The sequence below is a fragment of the Symphalangus syndactylus genome, chromosome 23 (genome assembly GCF_028878055.3).
Source record: "Symphalangus syndactylus isolate Jambi chromosome 23, NHGRI_mSymSyn1-v2.1_pri, whole genome shotgun sequence".
In the NCBI taxonomy this organism is placed as follows: domain Eukaryota; kingdom Metazoa; phylum Chordata; class Mammalia; order Primates; family Hylobatidae; genus Symphalangus; species Symphalangus syndactylus.
In genome coordinates this window covers 55,318,938-55,341,747 of record NC_072445.2, presented here as the reverse complement: position 1 = coordinate 55,341,747, position 22,810 = coordinate 55,318,938, and the positions used below count along the sequence as shown (strand labels likewise).

At 39.2% G+C, this 22,810-nt stretch overlaps 1 protein-coding gene across 3 annotated transcripts in view; it reads right to left on the bottom strand.

The window, feature by feature from the left end:
- The window catches only part of DTNBP1 (dystrobrevin binding protein 1), a 146,844-nt gene that overhangs the window by 55,217 nt on the left and 68,817 nt on the right, over positions 1–22,810 (bottom strand). For all 3 annotated transcript variants that reach the window (XM_055264047.2, XM_063632870.1, XM_055264048.2), the window contains one exon: positions 19,106–19,128. In XM_055264047.2, the coding sequence (XP_055120022.2) occupies positions 19,106–19,128 (23 nt within the window). The remainder of the gene's footprint in view (positions 1–19,105; positions 19,129–22,810) is intronic.

The following is a 22,810-nucleotide window of genomic DNA, read 5'->3' as shown; positions in this document are numbered from 1 at the left end:
AGAGTAGACAGCAAGAACAGTAAACACAAGTCTTTCCTAGATGGATCACAGGATTTCAGTACATGCAGGAGTTGCCTGGGGGAAAGGAGACTCTCCTAGACAGAAGAATAAGTGAGGCTGAGCAGGGAAGGATGCACTATCATACGAGGGAGCTGTCAAGGTTCTGACATCTAAAGGTAAACACAGTACCATCCATATAATTTTAGATGCCTTGTATTCACTTATTTCAGTTCGCTCTGAGCATATTGTTTTCACCAAAAATTATTCGAAGTGAATCTATTGTCATACTCTCCAGTGTGCACAGAAATAAACATCCCTCAGCACACAGAGCACTGTCCTCAGCAAGCTGTTCTGCCCAAATGCTCAAAAAACGTTTGTGGGGGAGGAGGAGGAGGACAGTGAAGTGTCTAACCATTCAAAGGAAGAGTTTCTCTGGAATTACTTGGACATGAAAAAAACCCAAACCTACTTATTAGCTGGCGGTAAGACCCTCTAATATTTCTCTCAATTAAAACAAAGTGTCCCAGCTTTCCCAATATTCTTCAATCCAACCCTAAAACAAGAGTGACAGGTTTCTGAGTATGGCTGAATGTTTTCCACCAGTTATTAGTACTAATTTTTTCTGAACAGAGTTGAAAACAGATTTATTTCACAAACATAAACATAATTTCCTGCTATATGTTCTCTGAATACAGAGCACATGATACTGCCATACTAGCCCAAACTGTCCTATTCCAGAAACCAGTGATGTTTTCACTCTGTTCCTTCTACACAAACCGAATCCACTACAGGAAAGCAAAGCTGCATGTGACTTTCATGAAAAGCTTTTTTTTTTTTTTTTTTTTTTTAAACTTATTTGGGCTATTCCAGTGTTAAATTTGAAGGAAAAAAAGGTATACAGTAATATAAACCTACTCACCACAAGTCTGAATAAACAAAACAAATTTGTTATTTAGGGTGTAATATAAGACAAAATCCTCTGAAGGTAATTATTAATGCTGAAACAAGACAATCTGAAAACAGACTGAATATGAGAGAAACTAAAAAGTAAAAAGGAAAACCAAATAACCCACTCATCCCCTACCACGTTGCCACCATTCTCCAAAATCACTTGTTATGGGCAAGAGACCACAGAACAACTTTAATTTTACGGTAACATTTCCAGTTGTAACTGACATTTTGTCTCACAAAGGAACAAATTAATGGAATTAGCAAAAGTTGCAGGGAAAATGTCACTGCTGAAAAGTGACCCCTGGAAAAGAAGTAGCAGCTACCAGAGCTGTGGGACCTGGAGGCCAAAACAGCTTTCAGTGTGACATATGTTTTCTCTTTGAGTTTTATGAGAAAAACACTTTTCAAAATACTGTCTGGTCCAAGATACACTCAGCAAATTGTACTCATGGAGGGGAAAAAACACTGTGCAGATAACCACAACTTAATGTGATGAATAGATGTGGGAGGTGCGCCTCATGAGCTTTCGAGGGGGACCTCCCAGAAGAGGGAGAGATGGGGCAGTTTCAGAGAGAAACGGGAAATAGCCCTGTGAGGGGAAGAGCGTAAAGAAATGGACTCCATGAAGGAGGGTTGGTATGCACAAAAGCTGATGCAAGATGTTGTGCTACGTGCTGCTGGCCCACGAGCTGTGAGACACAGAGGAGGAGGAGACACAAGCATGGCCCTCGGGACGACTTTTGTCTACTGTGGTAAAGAGCCTAGACTTAATGCTGGACCATAGCTTTCTAAGATATTATAGGCAAGACCATTTAGGTGGGCAAGGGCAGTTTTATGTGTTTATGGTTGCTATTAACTTCTTTTTCCTTTTTTTTTTTTTTTTTTTTGAGACAGAGTCTTGCTCTGTTGCCCAGGCTGGAGTGCAGTGGCACTATCTCGGCTCACTGCAACCTCCACCTCCCGGGTTAAAGCGATTCTCCTGCCTCAGACTCCCGAGTAGCTGGGATAACAGGCACATACCACCACGCCCGGCTAATTTTTGTATTTCTTAGTAGAGACGGGGTTTCACCATGTTGGCCAGGCTGGTCTCGAACTCCTGAGCTCAGGTGATCCACCCGCTGTGGCCTCCCAAAGTACTGGGATTACAGGCATGAGCTACCGTGCCCGGCCTATGGTTGCAATTAACTTCTATTCATGTCAAGTGATATTGGTATTCCATTTATAATAATAAATGTATTTTAGGCTGGTAGCAGTGGCTCATGTCTGTAATCCCGGCACTTTGGGAGGCTAAGGTGGGCAGATCACTTAAGGCCAGAAGTTCGAGATCAGCCTGGCCAAAGTGGCAAAAACCCCGTCTCTACTAAAAATTACGTAGGCATGGAGGTGTGTGCCTGTAATTCCAGCTACTCAGGAGGCTGAGGCATGAGAATAGCTTGAACCCAGGAGACGGAGGTTGCAGTGAGCCAAGATCACATCACTGCACTCCAGCCTAAATGACAGAGCACGACTCTGTCTTTAAAAAAAAAAAAAAAAAAAAAAAAAAGTTGTGAAAGTGAGGCTCAAATGACTGAGACATCGCTGTGAGAACTGGAGAGCCACTGGAAGAAAGCAAAGAGATACAACTCTGTTATAGAACTCCATCCACACAGATGACATGTATTGGGTGCTGTGCCAATCACTATTCTAGGCCCAACAGATAGAGCAGAGAAGAGCCAGATAAATGTATGTTAGGTTTACATTTTAGACAAAAAAGAGGATCCAGGTCACAAATAAAATAAACCCCGGTAAAGAGAGAGAGAGAGAATGATATACAAAGTAAAATGTGGAGAGCCTTGAGAAAGCAGCAGAAGGGAACGAGCCAGGCCACGACCTACAGGAAGAGCAGGACAGGCGGTGGGAAAAGCTGGAGGCCTGTTTGGACCTATGGGCTTGCTGGAGGGAGCAAGATGGCTGAGAGCTGCAGCGCAGGAGCCAAGGCCAGAGAGGGAGCAAAGGTCTGGGCCCTGCAAGGCCTCGCAAGCCAGGACTCGGAGGTATTCCACATGTGATGGAAGGCCATACAGAGTTTGGCACAAGGAGGTGATGCTCTCTCTGGAGGATGAGTGCAGAGGCAGGAAGCCCAGGGAGGAGGCACCCACGGCAGCCCAGAGGGGAGACAACAGTGCCGGGGGTAGGCAGTAGTAGGGGAGGCAGGAAGAAACGGTGAGAGGCAGTTTGTGGGCAGCGCTGGCTGGATTTACTGATGAACTGGATGTGTAAGGCAAGAGAGGCCTGAAGCAGCATTTTTGTTGATGTCTCTTATAGCCTAAGCCTGGGGATGAACAGCGCTATCATCTAATGAAATGGAGAAGATAGAAGAGCCAAGAAGCGGGCAGGATGAGACTCAAGACTGCAGATTTTGACAGGTTGAGTTTAAGATGCCTGTGAGCACCATCACAGGACTCTTGAGTGGAGAGTTGGATAAACCAGTCTAGAATTTAGGGGTGAGCCCAGGATTAAAGCCTTGGGACTGAATGAGAATGCAGGAGAGAAAAGGCCCAAGGATTAACCCCAGAGGCACTTCAACATCTCCGGTGGGAAAGTAAAGAGCTTGGACTTAATCCTGAAGTGTGGTTTTCCAAGATATTGTAGCCAAGATAATTTGGGTGGTAATGTCAGTTTTATTAGTTATGTGTTTATTTGTACAGGCAAAGGGGATTAAGGAAAAGAATAGTGAAGTATGTGGACAGTACGAATAACTGCCAGACGATTCTGCAGAGAGGTGAGCACTGATGGTGCAGAAGAGAGAGGGCAACGCTGCCAGAGCAAAGCCCTTAGGCAGGAGAGAAGGAAGGATCCAGCATCTACACTGAAGGGCTTGCTGTAGAAGCAGGGACAGTCCCCACAGTGCCAGGGAGGAAGCCAGAGCAAACCGACACTGGGAGGAGGGAGTGTTAGTGCGGGGAGCACAGAGCCCTTCTCTTCTGACTGCTTCTGGTTCCTCAGTGAAATCAGAGGAAAGCAATTAGGAATGGGATCAGGGAGGAGATGTCACAGTTTCAGAAAAGAGCATTCTCCTAGTGCGCAAAGGGGAATGTACTAGGATTGCCAGCCTGGCCGAGGCTTTCTAGTGAATTGTGGACAACATCTGAAGTGAGAACTCAGGAAAGGATGTATGTTTTCTTCTAGCTACATTCAGCTGCTCAGGGGCATACACCATGCAGGCAGGATGGAATTTAACCAATTATATTTTTCCAGCAACAGAGGGAGAGAAAAGTAAGGAATTATTGTACAGTACTAGAAAAATTAATTACTTATATGGCAAAATATTGAGTGGCCATTTCATGCTGTAAATCAAAATAAGTTCTAGATTAAGTAGAGTTAAAGTAATAAGTAAACTAGAATAAAAACTGGAAGAAATAACAAGCTAATATTTATTTCTTAGGATTGAGAGAGAATCTTCCATGCAGAAAAGCAATGGAAGATATCATTTAAAAATATTCATTTGATGCCCAAAAGGTATGTGAAAAAAATGCTCCACATCACTAACCATCAGGGAAATGCAAATCAAAACCACAGTGAGATATCATCTCCTACCAGTCAGAATGACCATTGTCAAAAAGTGTTGGTGAGGATGTGGAGAAAGGGAAACTCTTAGACACTGTTGGTCAGACTGTAAATTAGCTCAGTTGTTATGGAAAACAGTATGGAGGTTCCCCCAAAAAACTAAAAATAGAATTACCACATGATTCAGCAATCCCACTACCGGATATTTATCCAAAGAAAAGAAAATCAGTATTTTGATTAGATAGCTGCACTCTCATGTTTATTGCAGCAATATTTACAAAAGCCAAGATATGGAATCAACTAAATGTCTATCGACAGATGAATGGATAAAGAAAATGTGGTATGTATACACAATGCAATATTATTCAGCCATAAAAAAAGAACAAAATCCTATCATTTTCAGCAACATGGATGAGCCTGTAAAACATTAAGTGAAACAAACCAGGCATAGAAAGACAAGTATTGCATATTCTCACTCATATATGGAAGATAAAAAACTTGACTGCATAGAAGTAGACTAGAATAGTGGTTACTAGAGGCTGGGAACAGAGAGTTAACCAGATGTTGGTTAACAAATACAAAATTACAGAGAGGAGGAATAAGTTTCTGTGTTCTATAGTACTGTAGGGTGACTGTAACAATTTATCGTACATTTTCAAATAGCTATAAAAGTGGATTTTGGCCAGGTGCGGTGGCTGATGCCTGTAATTCCAGCACTTTGGGAGGCCAAGGTGGGCAGATCACCTGAGGTTAGGAGTTTGAGACCAGCCTGACCAACATGGTGAAACCCCGTCTCTACTAAAAATACAAAAATTAGCTGGGCGTGGTGGCAGGCGCTTGTAATCCCAGCTACTTGGGAGGCTGAGGCAGGAGAATCACTTGAACCTGGGAGGCGGAGGTTGCAGTGAGCTGAGATCATGCCACTGCACTACTCCAGTCTGGGCAGCAGAGTGAGACTCCCTCTCAAAAAAAAAAAAAAAGAAAGAAAGAAAAAAGGGTGGATTTTGAATGTTCTCAATGCAAAGAAATATTTGAGGAGATAGATATGCTAATTATCCTGACTTAATCATTACACATTATATATATCAAAACATTACACTGTACCACACAAATATGTACAATTATGTGTCCATTTAAAATAATAAAAGCAAACCAGTTCATTTGAATAAAAAATATTAAACTTCTGTGTGTAATAACCATGCAAAATTAAAAGGCAAATAATTAGTTGAAGATAAATATCTGCAATAAATATGACAATTTGAAACCCTTAATGTGTAACCCCTTCATTCAAATCTACAAGTACACTAAAACTGCAACTGAGAGCAGCCAGAAGCAAAAACAGTTCATAACAATAAAAAGCTGATAAATCACATTTTACCTCCTGCTACACCTCAAACAATAATCAAATTTTATTTTTGCTATCATATTAGTAAAGACAAGAAAAAAATACTCAGGTGAGGGTCTATGAAACAGATAAAGTCACAGACGTTGCTAACGAAAGTATAAACTGGCACAACCCTTATAAAAGGCTAACGATGAATACATACCAAGAGCCTTAAAAAATGTAATACACTTAGGCTGTAAAAAATTGTGGCCCTATCTATGTACGTATAGAGATGCTTATTACAGCACAAGTTATGCTTAGCATAAAACTGGCAACTACCTAAATTTCCAACAATAGGAAAACAGTATGTTAATGACATGAGGCAATGCTAATTTCATAAGGGGAAAAAACAGGAAACAAAATTGTTTGTATGCTATTCCAATTTTGGATGATATGTCTATATATGTGTGTGTGTATATAAACCTAAAAATGTTTGAGGCTATTGCAGACTAGTGATTCAATTTTTTTCCCAGCAGCTTTTTAAATTTTCCTGTCTTCAATGGGGATGCATTGCTTTTACAGTTATTTTAAAAATAAAGACTAGGGGCACTTTCATGTTAAAAAGATCTGGGCATTGTGGTTAAACATGAGCTGACCGGCAGAAAAGGTGACTAAAAAGCTATGGTCACAGTCACCGTTTCTAGAAGACTTTGCAGGTACAAACACCATTTTTATATGGGGTATTGGAAAACTAAAATGGGTCTAGACAAGAATCACCAGGAGAATAAAGCATCTATAATCAGCTACCACGAAAAGAAAAGGTCAAGGAACTACAACTCTGAAGCCTTAGAAGGTTGGTAGAGAGTGTGAACTGTCAACACACCAGATAAACACCTTCAGGACTGCTCATAAAGGGACTCTGCACAGGATGAGGTGTTGGATGACAGGACTTCAAAGGTTTTTCTAAGATACAATGGCTAGAAAGAAGTAGAAAAGGGGTGACCGCCAGAAATTCTTTTTCTGTTTTCATTTTTTTAGACGGAGTCTCACTCTGTGGCCTAGGCTGTTGGGCAGTGGCACCATCTTGACTCTCTGCAACCTCTGCCACCCAGGTTCAAGCAATTCTCCTGCCTCAGCATCCCAAGTAGCTGGGATTACAGGCGCCTGCCACTGCGCCTGGCTAATTTCTGTATTTTTAGTAGAGACAGGGTTTCACCATCTTGGTCAGGCTGGTATTGAACTCCTGACCTCGTGATCCACCTGCCTTGGCCTCTCAAAGCGCTAGGATTACAGGCGTGAGCCACCACACCTGTTTTTTTTTTTTTTGAGATGGAGTCTCGCTCTGTCACCCAGACTGGAGTGCAGTGGTGAGATCTTGGCTCACTGCAACCTCTGCCTCCCAGGTTCAAGCAATTCTCCTGTCTCAGCCTCCAGAGTAGCTAGGACTACAGGAGCACACCACGCCTGGCTAATTTTTGTATTTTTAGTAGATACAGGGTTTCACCATGTTGGCCAGGCTGTTCTTGAACTCCTGACCTCAGGTGATCCACCTGCCTTGGCCCCACAAAGTGTTGGGATTACAGGCATGAGCCATCGCGCCCAGGCAGAAATTCTTTTAAAACTGTTACTCAGAAATCAGCATTTCCAATAGAGAAGACTTGACTTTAAGAATCGTCAAATATTTCCTGTCCAAGGGGGACACAGTGTGGAGAGGGGAGCTAGAGGCCTTACTAGTCTTTCTTCTAATCCTGCCCTGAGCTTCAACCCACATCTCAAATTCAGAGGAATCTTTCCAGGGTTCTGCAGCATAAATCAGCATCTTTTTTTTTAAACACTGGGTTTTATTCTTAGAATAGCCCTGTATTAAAGGAGCATTACACAGCAAGACCAGGAAGCAGTTCAAATACAGTTAAAGATGAAATCTCAATATGCTACTTAGCTATTCAAAGTTTGTGGCATAGAAAGAGAATGGGGGAAAGGGACTGGATATAAATGCAATACATAAAGAACACCGAACACTATGGAAACTGAAAACTTGTCTAGATTCTATTGTTTACGTTTTAGCACTTCCCAGGAATGACTGTGGTGAAGTGAGAAACACACAGGTTTTGAGGGCAGATGTTCCTGGGTTTAAATCCCTGCTGAAATGCTTACTAGCTGGGTGACTTGTTTAACTATCTAAGTCTTAATTTTCTCATCTCACAAGGTTGTTTTGATACTACTTGAGATACTGTGGTACTAACTGTGAAATGCAAAGTACAGAGCTAACACATGTACATGCCTAATAAGTAGTTTCTTTTCACTAATTTATTAGAGTTTTAATAGAAATAAACAGAATTATATTTATATACCTATAATGGTATGACTGTTATTCTGTGCCACATTAATTTTACTAAATGAAAGAAAAAAATGCCAGTGGTTATTTTTTGATCACATCATTGCGATTACTATGATAATTCTTATTACATATACTTTTACTTTCAGTTAAAAATAAACATAATTAGAACTGATGGGTCATCTTCATGTAGTAAGTTTCTGACTGTTTAATTCCATTTTATCTACCATAGTATTTATTTCATAGGTTTTCAAAACTGGAATTAGAGACTTGAAAGTGAATAGCATATTAAGTATCCTATGCTACTCTTTTATATAATACTTTAAATGAGTCTTAAGAATACAATAGCAAAGAGTTGGAACCAACCCAAATGTCCAACAACGATAGACTGGATTAAGAAAATGTGGCACATATACACCATGGAATACTATGCAGCCATAAAAAATGATGAGTTCGTGTCCTTTGTAGGGACATGGATGAAACTGGAAACCATCATTCTCAGTAAACTATCGCAAGGACAAAAAACCAAACACCGCATGTTCTCACTCATAGGTGGGAATTGAACAATGAGAACTCATGGACACAGGAAGGGGAACATCACGCTCCGGGGACTGTTGTGGGGTGGGGGGAGGGGGGAGGGACAGCATTAGGAGATACACCTAATGCTAAATGACGAGTTAATGGGTGCAGGAAATCAACATGGCACATGGATACATATGTAACAAACCTGCACATTGTGCACATGTACCCTAAAACCCTAAAGTATAATAATAAAAAAAAAAATACAAAAGGATATTAAATAGTTCACTATTATTCCAATGCTTCTTTAGTTATTTCCCCTATCTTAGGGTAAACACCATTTTCTTTCTCAAATAAAAACAAATTAGCCAAATTTCAAATGCTGATTCATTTTATTTTAGAGACAGGGTCTTGCTCTGTTGCTCAGGCTGGAATGCAGTGGTGCCATCATAGCTCACTGCAGCCTCAAACTCCTGAGCCTCAAGTGATCCTTCCACCTCAGCCTCTCAAGTAGGTAGGGTTACAGGTGCATGCCACCATGCCTGGCTAATTTTAAATTTTTTTTTGTAGAGCGGTGGTCTCATTATGTTACCCTGGGCTGGTCTCAAACTCCTGGCCTCAAGCGATCCTCCTGCCTTGGCCTTCCAAAGTGCTGGGATTACAGGTGTGAGCCACTGCTCCCACCCATATACTTATATTTATGCCACAGGCATACCTTTACAGGGAAAGCCAGATGAATATTTAAGTAGGAGTGAGAGTTTCTCAGCTCAGTTGGCCACTTGACTTCTCCTGTACTCTAGAAGTTTATAAAAACCATTAGGCAACTACCAATCTTCTGAGAAAAGTACAAACTCCATCACAGTTGCCTTCAACAGTTTAATCAGCAGAGCTACAAGATCCCACAGGTTATTTTCCAGCACACACCTCTAAAAAGCTAAGACAAAATCATGAAGCTCCATATGAATTCAACAGACAAAGTCTCTTGTTAAGGCTGACAGCTAAAATTTTCAAAGATTTCTTTTTGTGGTTTTAAAATTTAGTTTTCTGAAAGGTATAATTTTTGCTGTCAAGTTATACCATGTTCCAGCAAACAGGTAATGAAACAGAATAGCTGTATTTATTCATGATACCAAACATTTATGATAGACAACAAAACGTTGTCCTGATTCACTTCTAAAATACTCTATTGCTATAATTATCGATCATACAATGGTGGTATATGATCATTACAAGAAATCCCAGAAAGGTAACATTTAAGCATCACAACACTAATCTCGATGCTCTATTTTTATGTAGTTTAATACCTAAACAAGCTGTTAAAGTGCCAATTCCCCTTCAATATAGAACATCGTCTTAGAGAATTTTAGGTCATGCCCAGTATGACAACTTAAGACAGGGTATTAGAAAAAAGAATCAACTCCGTCTTAGAAACAAACTGTCTTAGAGCCAAAATTAACAAACAGGATATAAATATTTTGGTATTACAGGACACAGATACTAACTTTATTTAAACACTGTTACATAAATATAAACCAGCTTTTAAAAAAACGAATATACACTTACATATATTGACATATGAGAAAAAGATGAGCAGACACCTCAAAAATCTTGCCAGTATTTACCAACAAATCAAGATTTTCAAGGAGTAATTTCTTAGATGAATAATCTAAAATATTAAAATTGAATATCAGATTATACCTATATGCAGATCTTTACTCTTAGAACCATTATTTAAGATAATGACTGAGGGAAGAGAAAATAAGTCATTTATTATACATTCCCTATAGTAAATACTTTAAAAATAAATGCCAAAGTTCTCACTGATAAGTTTTTTCCTGAACACTTAAAAATGAATAAGAATGTGGTAAAACCTCTAGTTAGAATTTGATTCCATTAATGCTCCAATTTTATAATGAATTCCTGAGCTATCATTTTACTTCTTTTAATATGTCTATCTAAGCTTGAAGGGTTTTGCTGTGTTATACATATACAGGCATGAGAGAGGGACACAAAGAAGGAACTTTTCTCTTAAGTTTGATACACCTTATTCAAATTTGTAATATTAAAAAGAGAATAACCTTGATAGATGAGAGACAACATATACTGCTTTCCTTTCTTTTTTTTTTTTTTCTTTCATTTAAAGAGAAGTGGCTTCTACCTGACAAGGCATGATGTATATAACATGCCATAACGTATGCCAACTAAAATAAATAACAGGGAGTTTTAAAAAATGCAATCACTATTAAAAATTATTCCTCAGTTACCACCCCCATGGATAGTACAATAAATTACTCAACAAAAAATGCACAGTTAATTTTTCAGGTATTTTTTGCAGTAAGTTCCACAACTTCAATATCCTTATATATGTATTAATACATACATATAAATACCACACAGAGATGTCATTAAAACCACAGCCTCTGGCTAACAGATAAGGAATACACTGAAGTTATATAAAATTATGAAAACTATATATATATATATATTCAACCTGTATGAAGCATTATGACATTTTTCAAAATCCATATTGAAAATCAGCCATTTTAGATGAACCCATATAGTACCACAGAATGAATTTTAACTTTATACTATCTTTGGATATGGCTCACATATTTAACTCTATCAACTGCCTCTTGGAAAATGAACATACTAGCAGCAAGGGATGCTGAATTAGTTTTACGGAGCTGCACCAGCCTCATTATTCAGATGGCTAGCATTATTTTCCTGGTATTTTATATTTATCTTTTAATACAAATATTGCTTCATAAAAAATGTCAGTTTGATTAATTTCACCTGATGCATGAGAAGACACGTATTGTAAAAAAAAAAAAAAAAAAAAAAAAAGTCCTACATTTCCATGCAACATTTTAAACTCATTTTAGGTATTAATTTAGTAATTATTACTTGTTGGTAACAGAAAGAAACTAATAATGCTCTCATAAAAATGTACTGCTTGTAGGTTCAAGTCAAGTTGAAATTTAATTTCTGCTTTTAAATAATATATCATGTGCATACCATGCAAATACAGCAATGTATCCAGGCATGGAAGTAAACATTTCAAAGGAAAGCAGCAAAGGAAAAACAGAAAATAAAGTTCCACCTACAGGGATCCCTCTGACTATTTTCGGTGAGTCCTGGAGATGACATGGATGTGAGACCTGAATGAGTGAACAGAAGCTCAGTGCTGGTCAAGTGAAGCCTCCAGTTACCAGGCAGCTGCCCTCACGTGCATCTTCTGGGATGTAGAACAAAGGAAGTGAGGCTGAAGCCAGAAGCAGGTTTTTCCAAAGAAATTGTAGTAAGCCTGTTTTTTGCTGATGGCTTAAGCAGACATACATTGGAATCTACTGCCTCTATAAAAGCAGAATGCAAGCTCTCAGGGGCTCTAGTGTGCAAAGATGTATGCACCGGTCTGGGACCATACCAAATGCAGCTCAAAATGGAGGGGAGGGAAGGCTGAAAATATACTAAATCCATCTGAATTTGTCATCTAGGTACAAAGATGCTTTAGTAACACAGCAAAAGAGAGATGAAATCTTGCTGTTTGAAAGTAGTAACATAAAAATTAAAAAATATAGTTCATTTCATAACACACAAGGCATCTATAATTTTCCCCTACCTCATTTTTAATGTAGCATTAGCCTAAAGGTCTTTTCAAATTCAGCAACAATAACCAGTGGCTTGGAATGTACTATATATTTTTAATAAGTATCTTAAATCATCAATTCTAATAGTTACAAACACTTCTGCACAATTTTTTCCTTTTTGAAAATAGTATGGTCTAAATCCCACTCCCGCTGGTCCCCTCTGAATCACAGCTCCATCAATCAGCCACTCTCACTGTATCTTCAACCTCTCCCTCTCTATAGCTTCTGTTCCTTTTTCATACAAATATACTCAACTTTCTCCTAAAATTAAAAAAAAAAATCCTCCCTTCAACCTAACTCTCTCCTCTAACTATTCTTCTTTCCTTCCTTTAGCCTTAGCTTTTGAAAGCATTGTCTCTACTTCCTCATTCATTTAAATATTTAATAAGCACCGAAGTGCCAAGCACCTGAGTCACAATGGTGAACAAGGCAGAACATCCACTCATTCCAATCCTCCGCCATCTGGTTTCTACCCCCAGCCCCCACATACACAAACCCCATGCTGCTGAAAGTGTCCTCATTAAGATCACCAATTAGCTTCTCAGGCTATATTTCAGTTTGCCTTCTCCACAACAACATGACACTGCTTCTTGACATGTCCTTGAAATGTTCTCCTTATCACATTTTCCTCTTTGCCTCCACTATGGGCAACTAGCTCTCTTCTCGTGCCTGTCTGGTGAATGTTGGTGCTTCCTAGATTTCTATGCATTGTCATCTTTTTTTCATTCTGCCCTGTTGTTTGTGGGCAACGTCATCCAAACCCCGGACTTCCATTCCCACCTACATGCTGGCTACTCTCAAATCTAGCTCAGATCCTTCTCCTGAGGTTCAACAGCCCATTGGACACTTCCACCTATAACGTCTTACAGATATTGCAAATTTAACATGCTCATGGCGAAATTCACTCAGTAAGAATGAAATATTAAGGAATAAATTTAAGACTCATATATTGAAAACAACAAAACTGCTTAGAAAAACTGAAGATGACTTAAACAAACATGGATACATTCCATGTTCATGGATTGAAAGACTATCATTAAGGTGACAATTTTCCCCAAATTGATCTATACATGCAACACAACCATCCCTATTCAAGTCTCAGTAGGCTCTTTTCTCTGTTAGAATTGTCAAAATGATCCTAAAATTTATGTGGAAAGACAAAGGACCTTAAATAGTCAAACCAATTTTAAAAAGAAGTAGGTTGGAGGACTTAAGACTTCCCAATTTCAAATCTTACTACGAAGCTACACTAGTCGAGGCAGTGTGGCATTGGCAATAAGGAACAAAGTTGAGAGTTCAGAAAAAAACTCTTACATTATGGTCACTGGTTTCCTACAAAGATGCCAAAGCAATTCAATGGGGAAAAGAAGCTCTTTTCAAAAAATAGTTCTAAGGCTTGTGAGGGAGACTTGGGGCATGGTGCAGCCTGGAGCCCCAAGATCTGCCAAAAATGGTTCTGAGACAACTGAATATCGATATGTAAAAAAATGAAGGTGGACTTTTAACTCACACGAACACAAGGCTTAACTGAAAATGGATCACAGACCTAAATGTAAGAGCTAACTAGCGTTGTCAAGGATGAGGAGAAACTGCAGCCCTCACACACTGCTGATAGGAACGTAAAATGATACAGCCATTTTAGAAAACAGTTCAGCAGTTTCTCAAAAAGTTAAACACAAACTTGTCATATAATCCATATATTCTAGTCTTAGCTATATACCCAAGATAAATAAAAATGTATGTCGACACAAAGACTTGCATAAGAAAGTTGATGGCAGCATTATTCAAAACAGGCAAAACCTGGAAACAATCCAAATGTCCATCAGCTGGTGAGTGGATAAACAAAATGGGGGTATATTCATACAATGAAATATTAATTCAGCAATAAAAAGGAACAATATAGTGATTTTTTATTCTACTCAGTTTCTTGAATCTGTGTCTTTCTCTCCATTCTAGCAATACCTTAATTCAAATCTAATAGTTTCCCAACTGATCTCTTTTAGTCTAGACCTGCTCTTCTCTAACCTATCTCCTATATGATTCCAGAAAACTTGCTTTAAAATGCAAATCTGAGCCTTCTACCCTGATTGAAACCCTTGGGGATATCCTACTGCCTATCCGGACTCTATCAGCTACAACAACAACCTTTGAGCTCTTTTTGATCATGCACCCCTGACATATGCATGAATTCCTGTTCTAATTTATTACATAATATACAGAAAATTGACATTTAAAAGGATGACATAAAAAAACAAAAATTCCAGTCTCCTCTCTCCTCCTAATGCTTTGCATGCCCACATTCCTCTTTGAAGACCACTGGCCTAAAGGGAAATGTCCAAGTTCCTGTGTATGGCATTCAAGGCTGGGTACCAGTTGTTCCTTGCCTCTCTGTCCAGCTTCATCCCTCATCACTTCACCCCACACACCATATGCTTCAGCCAGGCAAATTATTTGTGGCTCCTTCAATAATAACAAATTAAATTTTAACTTGTATTCTTGAAATAAACATATCTGCATCTTTACAACTGTTCTTTCCTCTTCCTGGAATGTCTTTGTCATCCTTTCCAGCCCAGTGAGTACTCGTCATCCAGATCAAGTGTCATGACCTCTCTCTGGTTGATTACTCCCACCTTAGTGTACTTATTTCTATTATTTCTATATTGTATTCAAATTATATATTTGCCTTTCTAACCTACAAGCTTTGCCACAGTCCTTTAGCTCCTTGAGGACAGAGGACAGTAACATCATCCAACCTGAGTCACTTAAATATTGTTCAATGGCAGCTGAATAGTTTTGTCTCACATGTTAAGCCAACTCTTGAAGTGAACCAACAAACTCTACTGAAGTTTACCATCTAGCATCATCATCCCTATCTGTAACATGCTAAGGGCTGCTAAGCCAGTAATATGCATAAGCCACATCCACGAGTCATCCAAACAAGTGAGACTCCTCACAGCCTCAGAATTCTCCAAGTCAAATGACTTAGTGCCTTCTTTTTTTACTCAAATTTAGCCATCATCATCACTGGGAATTGCTCCCTTTCTAAGATTTCAAACTGAAATCTCTTCTTTGACCACAAGATCCACCTCAACCACTAAAAGTGTTCTTCCCCTTTACGGGGTACCTCACCTGTACCATTCAGCCTGCTTATTCTGCTGGTCTGGTCAGGCCTCCCCTCTCTAGTCAGAACTCCACAGCCAATCATTTCAATCATAGTCTCACTAGCATCCATGGTTACCATGCCCTGCTGGCCCATCTTATATGTCTTCCCATTTCCAACTCTGTGTTAACCAAAGCATATTTGTTTTGCTTTTTTATTTCTGCTTCTGAGCCACGCCCTGAAAATTCAGATTATCATTCCTTACGTGAATTCTCAAAAAATTATTTAATCCTTCCATGTCAACTTTTCCCTATATTATCAGCCATCCTTTCCTTCTCTAAGGTCTTAGGAAAAGAGATATCCCTGGATACTCTCCAAGGATAACCTATCTGGATACCATTTCTTTCCATTTTCTTTAATATCATAATGACTCCTTCGATATCTTCAACTATACCTCCCCTGACTTTGACTCGGATCCTATCTTGTTACATTTTCATTTTTTTCTGCCATTCATGATTGAATAGTTAGTTCATGTCACCTTTATTTCCTAACTATTCATACACTTCTTTTTTTGGAGACAGAGTCTTACTCTGTTGTCAAGGCTGGAGTGCAGTTGCACAATCTCGGCCCACTCACTGCAGCCTCTGCCTCCCAGGTTCAAGCAATTCTCATGCCCCAGCCTCCCAAGTAGCTGGGACTATAGGCGCCCACCACCACGCTGGGCTAATTTTTTGTATTTTTAGTAGAGATGGGGTTTCACCATGCTGGCCAGGTTGTTCTCGAATGCCTGACCTCAAGTGATCCACTTGCCTCAGCCTTCCAACGTGCTAGGATTACAGGCGTGAGCCACCATGCCCAGCCTATTCATACACTTCTGATTTTCAATTCGGATTCACCCTTTACAAACAGCTCTTTCAGGTCACCAATGACCTGTTCGTTGTCAAATCCAACAGGCTCTCTCCATTCAGCTCAACTTCTCTGCATTACTTATATCATGGATAACCACTTTTCCTCCTTTAAACTCTCTTCTCTGTAGTTTTTTTGTCACTACATTGCCTTGGTCTTCCTGTTTCTCTGACCACTCTGGTCCTACCTCATCCACTGGCTCTGCTTTCCAGAGCTACGTCTTCAATGTCTTATGTCTTTAAAGACTATGAAAGCTTATGTACTCTACATGTGCTTACAATAACGGAATTCCTTCCCCATTAAAAATATAAAATAGGGACTTTTATGATCCTATCCTTTTTTTCTGCTGTCTAATATTTGAGTGATGTCACTAGAAATTTTAAATGAATGCAGTATTTGGGGAACACAGAAAAATTTCCTACTGCCAATATTAAAATAAGAACAACAACTGGTTTTAATAATCTTGTAGAGATTGGCCATATGCAGCAGAAGGTAAACGTAACTCATCAACCTCAATGGAGTATAGAAGGGAGAATCCAGAACTTGGTGGATGATATTAATCTACATTATTAACTTTGAGGGTTACTAATTTTGTATTTTGGTTCTCAAAAGTTAGTTTTCCCCCAATTTAGAAAAGAGCTTCTAAATATAAGTTGAATAAAGCAATTGGAGGAAGTAACACCTTTTATTTTCCTGCAACCTGAAAAGGAAAAAGGCAATATTCAAAAAATAATAAATTGCCACAATATGTTTGAAAAAACTTTTATATCTTTTTTTCTTCACTAATACTTTGGAAGAGCTATTAAATTTCTGTTTTTCTTGTTATAGGGTACTTTTTTTTTTTTTTTTTGGAGATAAGAGTCTCATTCTGTGGCTCAGGCTGGAGTGCAGTGGCATAATCCTGGTTCACTGCAACCTCCACCTCTCAGGTTCAAGCGATTCTCTTGCCTCAGCCTCCTGAGTAGCTGGGTGTACCACCAGGCCTGACTAGTTTTTGAATTTTTAGTAGAGATGGGGTTTCACCATGTTGGCCAGGCTGGTCTTGAACTCCTGACCTCAGGTGATCCCCCCTCGGCCTATCAAAGGAGGCCCTTCCAAAGTGCTGGGATTACAGGCGTGAGCTACCATGCCCAGGTCACGTTTTAAAAATATTGGCAAAACACTCGAGAAGAAACAATTTTGAATGAACACTGATACTAAAAATCTAGATATAATGCAACATTCAATTTAGGGTTTGTTCACATTTGAGATCTTTAATTGGCCTGTGGGTGGATTTGATGTGCTGTTAATTGTACATAATTAGGAATGCGTGTATAAACAAGATATTTCAGTCTAAATTGAATTATTCTATCGGGTAATATACAACACTACCTAACCTTTTGCAAACTGCTATTCTCTTCTTTTTCTCTGAATATTGTCATACTAAAAAAAGTATGCCTCAGCACTGAGATGCAAGTAAAACTGACATTTTACATAATCTGTGTCCCTGCCCTGTCTTTTAATATTAACTTGATTTTTTTCATCTCTTACTGTTATATAAGAAGATACTAAACTAGTCAACCAAAAGAAAAGAATGAGAAGGAAAAAGCATTTTATAAGGATTTCAAATCTTATTTTAAACCACTGATTGAAAAAAAAATGTATACAAGTAGTGGTTTACAAATTGAATTAAGAACAATGACAGCCATGACAACACATTGTATCACATGATCATTTAACATTACCTTCAACAAACTGGCCATGAGCTTAATCATTTACTACAGCTGTAGTAGGTCAAACAGAAATCCAGCCAAAGAAGGCTGTTCAATAATAGCTATAGGAGGAATATGCCTTCATACCTTTTATCTTGAGAATTCGTCATTTTTTCTAAATCCAAACAGATTGGACATACAAACAATTCAACCATAAATGATATACTTGGAAATCTTTAACCATTCGCTAAATCTAAAGGAAAATGCTGGTTTATATGTGAAGTATAATAAGCATAAAACAACAAAATCAGAAGTGATTTAATAAGAATTCAAAAAGTTTTCTTGGTTATTGAAATGAGTCTCTCGAGAATAGGATTTCTACTACTTAATTGCTCATGAGTAATTAATTGAAAAATGGGAAACTGGAAGAACCTTGAGCTGCTGGAAAGTTTGTGTTTTTTTCTGTTTTTCACTAGTGTTTCTCCATGACCAGTAAGAGTCAACATAACCAAGAATTATTCTCTAGTGTCCCTCCTTCAGGCACTCCCTAAAAGTAAAAAGTAATGCTGGGCGCTTTTGGAATCTCAGAATATATTTCAGCTGAGCCTCTAATTTTACAGATGGAGAGAGAAACTGTGCCTGAAAAGGTAAGAGACTCATCCAAAGTCAAAAGACAGCAGCAGAGCAGGACCCAGCACTGAAGACCTCTCAGGAGGTTCAAGTGACTGCAAGGTCAATTACAGGGGCACCTCTTGATCTTTGTCACCATTTCCTTTCCACATGGCCCAGACTGTACAAGAGAAATCAGAATCTTCTTAAACTGTGATTCTCGACAACCTCAGTTAGCACTGCACCTTCCTAACATACCACTTATAAAGGTCATTAGCAGAAACTCTCACTTGGTACATGTGCTAAAGAGAATATCAAAACCACCTGTGATTAAACAAAACCTACAAAAACAGTATTAAGTTTTACTGTTTTATGTAAACTGATTCTAAAAAATAAGTTTGTTCATCATTATCGAGAGAACATCTGACACCAATGAACTCTCAACTACTTTAAAGTGAAGAATTAACACAAAATTACCTTTGAAGGTTTCAAGTTCCTTCCTGTAGAAAAAAAAAAAAAAAGACAAGACAATGCAAATTAAAAATCTCCCCAATGAAAACTGTTCTTCCATCATAATAAAAACTTATGTACTTAAAATGACCACAGTGGTATTTCTGGATCTTCACATATCAATTATACTTTACTGAAATGACCAGTACGATGAGCCTAAACCAACTATTTTCAGTTATTTCTGCTATTTTCTATTAATGGCTCAAAAAAGTTCCACCAGAATCCAAATAATACTCTAAACAATTTCATCTAAACAATAAAACAATTATAAGAACACAGCATTTTAATCCTAGCTATGAACCATCTCATAGATATAAGAATCAGTTTATAAAAAGCACTTAACACAATTTTTCCTTGATGGATAAATATTCAATACTGGATTTTTGAGATCGTTAGTTAAAAATTATCCAAAATAGAAGCAGTTGTTTTCCCTTTCAACAGCAAAGGAGAAAAGGGGGAAAGTGCATATCAAAGGATTGAGGTGCACAGCTCATGCCACAAAGGGCCAAGCCTCTAGGAATCTTCTGGTTTATTATTTTGTCAATGTTAAGTAAGGATGCCAAAACACAAAGTTTCCTGGGAAATGTACAGTGGGGAAAAATAGAATAAAATAAATATTCTGTGACAAAGAAAGCAAAGCAAGTTGTTTTGAGGCTTTCCCTCACAATTTTGCAGTTACATATTTTTTCCTCATTATCAGTACTAATGAGTAATTTTGAGGAAACAAAGGCTTGTTATCCCACTTAAAGTATGAGACATTTATTTTGTACTTGCACTCCAGGTTTTACTAAAAATCTAGAGATGTTTTGAATTCTTAAATCAATTTTCTACACACCTAATTACAATACCCCTCATATTCCAAAATAGCTGACTACACTCAACAGCTGCTAGAAGAGACTGGCAAGCTGCCTACTGAAAGGCCAAGTAGATAATGTTCTTGCAACAGCCAAAGTGAAGGTTCTTAAATCAGATGGTCATCCCACTCCGTTTTTTCCTAACAATATCTACTTATAATAATTACCCAGCATCATGGTTCATAAACTATGCAAGAATTTTCAATCCTATTTTTTCAAAAACCTGCGTGGCTGGGCGTGGTGGCTCGTGCCTGTAATCCCAGCACTTTTGGAGGCTGAGGCAGGTGGATCACCTGAGGTCAGGAGTTCAAGATCAGCCTGGCCAACATGGTGCAACCTCATCTCTACTAAAAATACAAAAAAATTAGCCGGGTGTGGTGTGGGCACCTGTAATCCCAGCTACTAGGGAGGCTGAGGCAGGAGAATCACTTCAAACCAGGAGGCACAGTTTGCAACAAGCCAAGATCGTACCACTGCACTCCAGCCTGGGTGACAGAGCGAGACTCTGTCTCAAACAAAACAAAACAAAACAAAAAAACAAAAACAAAACCTGTGTAATTGTTTCCCTTCAGTCAATAATCAACTTCATTTTTAAAAGCTTAGCTAGGTACAAGCTAAATATGCCTAAACCCTGCTTTATATCCCGATAATAAAAACCAGAATACAACAGGAAGGCAACATGTATCATAAGAGAATCTCAAAAAGATATCTTCAATCTACTTCTTAGTGACATCCTCACATTAGCAATTCCCTGACATGGGGAAAGTTGACAGAACACTCAGTTCAATATTCTAATGAGTAATTCTTTTTTTTTTCTATGATTACAATCTTTAGAGAGCTTCTAATTATCTTCTTTTAGAATGTGTGACTGTGAGCAGAATTTCTAAAGGGCTCTCTTGTTTTAAAAAGCTGAAACTCAGAATAATGATTTCACAGACACTGTTCTCCTACCCCCAAATACTAACAACCATAAAAACAAGGAATCCAGCATCTACTATTAAATACATTAATGAGTGAGTGTGCAATTGAGGAGGGCGCTTTTCCTGTGGACTCATTCTGCTCACCCTGCAATCGCCTGTCTGCTGCTGTGAAGAGGACAAGCCCAGCATCTTCTGGGCATCCTCTGTCACACAGCGTCATGACCCACAACTCCACAACTGTCAGCGAAATTTCCAAGAAACTTCCCTTCAGAAAATCATTCCCGTACCCAATTCCTAAAAAAGACAACTGCTTGAAGTAGTGGTGGTGCAAATAGTTGGTTTAAAGAAAAAAATCAGTATTATGCAACTTTTTTTTTTTTTTTTTGAGACAGAGTCTTGCTCTGTCACCCAGGCTGGAGTGCAGCGGTCTGATCTTGGCTCACTGCAACCTCTGCCTCCCGGATTCAAGCAATTCTCCTGCCTCAGCCTCCCGAGTAGCTGGGATTACAGCCACCCACCACCATGCCCGGCTAATTTTTGTATTTTTAGTAGAGATGGGGTTTCACCATGTTGGCCAGACTGGCCTCAAACTCTTGACCTCAGGTGATCCACCCGCCTCGGCCTCCCAAAGTCCTGGGATTACAGGCATGAGTCATCGTGCCCGACCAGTATTATGGAACTTTTTTTTTTTTTTTTTTTTTTTTTGTGAGACAGAGTCTCGCTCTGTCGCCCAGGCTGGAGTGCAGTGGCGCAATCTCGGCTCACTGCAAGCTCCGCCTCCCGGGTTCACGCTATTCTCCTGCCTCAGCCTCTCCGAGTAGCTGGGACTACAGGCGCCCGCCACCACGCCCGGCTAATTTTTTTTTTTTTGTATTTTTAGTAGAGACGGAGTTTCACCGTGGTCTCGATCTCCTGACCTCGTGATCCGCCCGCCTCGGCCTCCCAAAGTGCTGGGATTACAAGCGTGAGCCACCGCGCCCGGCCTATTATGGAACTTTTAAGGAACTGATGAAGTAAAGCAGCAGCACTGAAAGCTTTGAAATTTCACAATTGTTAGGGTGTACTCCACCATCTGTTAGAGGTACTCTGCGTTTGGAAATAGAGAAAATGTAAGAGAAGGCAGGGAAAGGCATGTCAGTCACAGGCAGCAGTGACTGTGAGGTCACAGAGGCCAAAGACGCAGGTTATATTTAGGAAACGGACTTCAGAACAGCAATACTTCAGCAAGTACTTGTCCTGGAGCAAATACTTCGGAACAGCAGGCTGAATAAAGAGAAAGTAATTCTGATAAAAAGGTAGAGTGTTCTCAGTGCCAGGCTAAAATATTTTGTTTTATTTTTAGCAGGAGAATAACATGAGCAAAGTTGTATTTTAGGAAGAACGTTCTAGCTGTGATGGATGGATATACTGGCAAGGGAGAGAATAAAAGCAGTGAGTACACAGGAAACTCACGTGGGGGGCACATGGGGAAGAGCTAATTAATACTTGGCAAGAGCAATGTAAGTGGCAATGACACTGAAATGAAGGATTCCAATTTGAAAAGTATCATAAAGAAGACTCAACAGCCCAAGGCATCTGACTAAATGGGGTAAGGAGAGGAAGGAGACAAGCATGCTAATCGGGGCAGTTCTAGTCTGGATCATGAGAAGGAAAAGATTTTGGAGGGCAATGCATGAGTTCAGTTTGGAAATTGCTGAAACAGGAAGACTGAAAGCTGCAGACAAGATTCCCATCCCCTTCAGCCTACTCGAGGATTTAACTCCTACAGATTCCTACTCCTTCGCTTCGCATTCACTCTTGAACCCATTCCAGTTTGGCTTCTGGACCCCCCACTACGCAATCAACGCCACCAACAATCATCATGTTGCCAAATCCAGTGACCACTTCTCTGTTTTCAT